General features: G+C 37.9%; 1 protein-coding gene across 1 annotated transcript in view; it reads right to left on the bottom strand.

Annotated features, from left to right (window-relative positions):
* The window catches only part of LOC119586935 (putative neural-cadherin 2), a gene marked incomplete at its 5' end in the record, with an annotated part of 72,205 nt that overhangs the window by 64,928 nt on the left and 6,440 nt on the right, over positions 1-837 (bottom strand). Inside the window, 1 exon segment of the mRNA XM_037935667.1 lies at positions 56-175. Coding sequence (XP_037791595.1) covers positions 56-175 — 120 coding nt within the window.

Below are 837 nucleotides of genomic sequence, written 5' to 3'. Positions count from 1 at the left end.
CTCAATAAAAGTTTGACGCCAAAGGGGAAAATGGTAGTGCAAAATGGATACTCACCCGTAGAGTTGCTGGCCGCCTGCAGTGTTAAGAGCAAAACTGGTGAGGCGTTTTCCTTCACAAAAACCTCGAACTTAGGATGCGTGAAGGCCAGGTTGCCCACCCCAGTCAGCTGGGTCTCTGTCAACACGAAGGAGAGAAAAACAGCGAAATTATAAAGAGAGAAAGAAAAAATGAAAGAGGGAAACAGGTTGGCGTGCGGAGGGGAAGAACAACAAAATGGTAAAGAAGTAATCACCACGGGAGAGGAGGGATAAAAACGAGAAAATAGTTAAGATGACGAGAAAATTATTTAAAAAAACAGGGGGAAGAAGCAGATTAACAACAAAATAACGAAGACAAGGAATAGCAATCATCCACAACTGAGAAGACTAAGAACAACAAAAAAGTAAAGAGGAAAAAATAAGAATAATCTCCAAACTGAAAAAAAAAAATGGACAAACGAGAGAAAAGGTAAGATAAAGAAACTGTAGAAATTATTTCCACTGTAAGTAAATATTTGAAAAAAGGAAAAGAATACCATCATTAATTCTAGCTTGCCCGGAGCGAGAGCTTAGCGGAGAATTACACACAGATAATATAAACAACTGTCTAATTTCTGTCAACAAAGGACGCTTACAAAGTTATTACTTGCAACAGTTGGATTACGGGAACCAAAAATACTTAAATACACAGATGAGATATCCGTAAACAATTTTCACTACATTTTTGTCTCGGAGTGTGTAATCATCGCTTTGTTCAATTTCAGAATCATGACTTCTGTGTTCAAAAGTGCTCCTGAA

The sequence above is a fragment of the Penaeus monodon genome, chromosome 22 (genome assembly GCF_015228065.2).
Source record: "Penaeus monodon isolate SGIC_2016 chromosome 22, NSTDA_Pmon_1, whole genome shotgun sequence".
Classification (NCBI taxonomy): domain Eukaryota; kingdom Metazoa; phylum Arthropoda; class Malacostraca; order Decapoda; family Penaeidae; genus Penaeus; species Penaeus monodon.
Note: the sequence above shows the minus strand (reverse complement) of the source record. Positions and strands in the feature narration are given on the sequence as shown.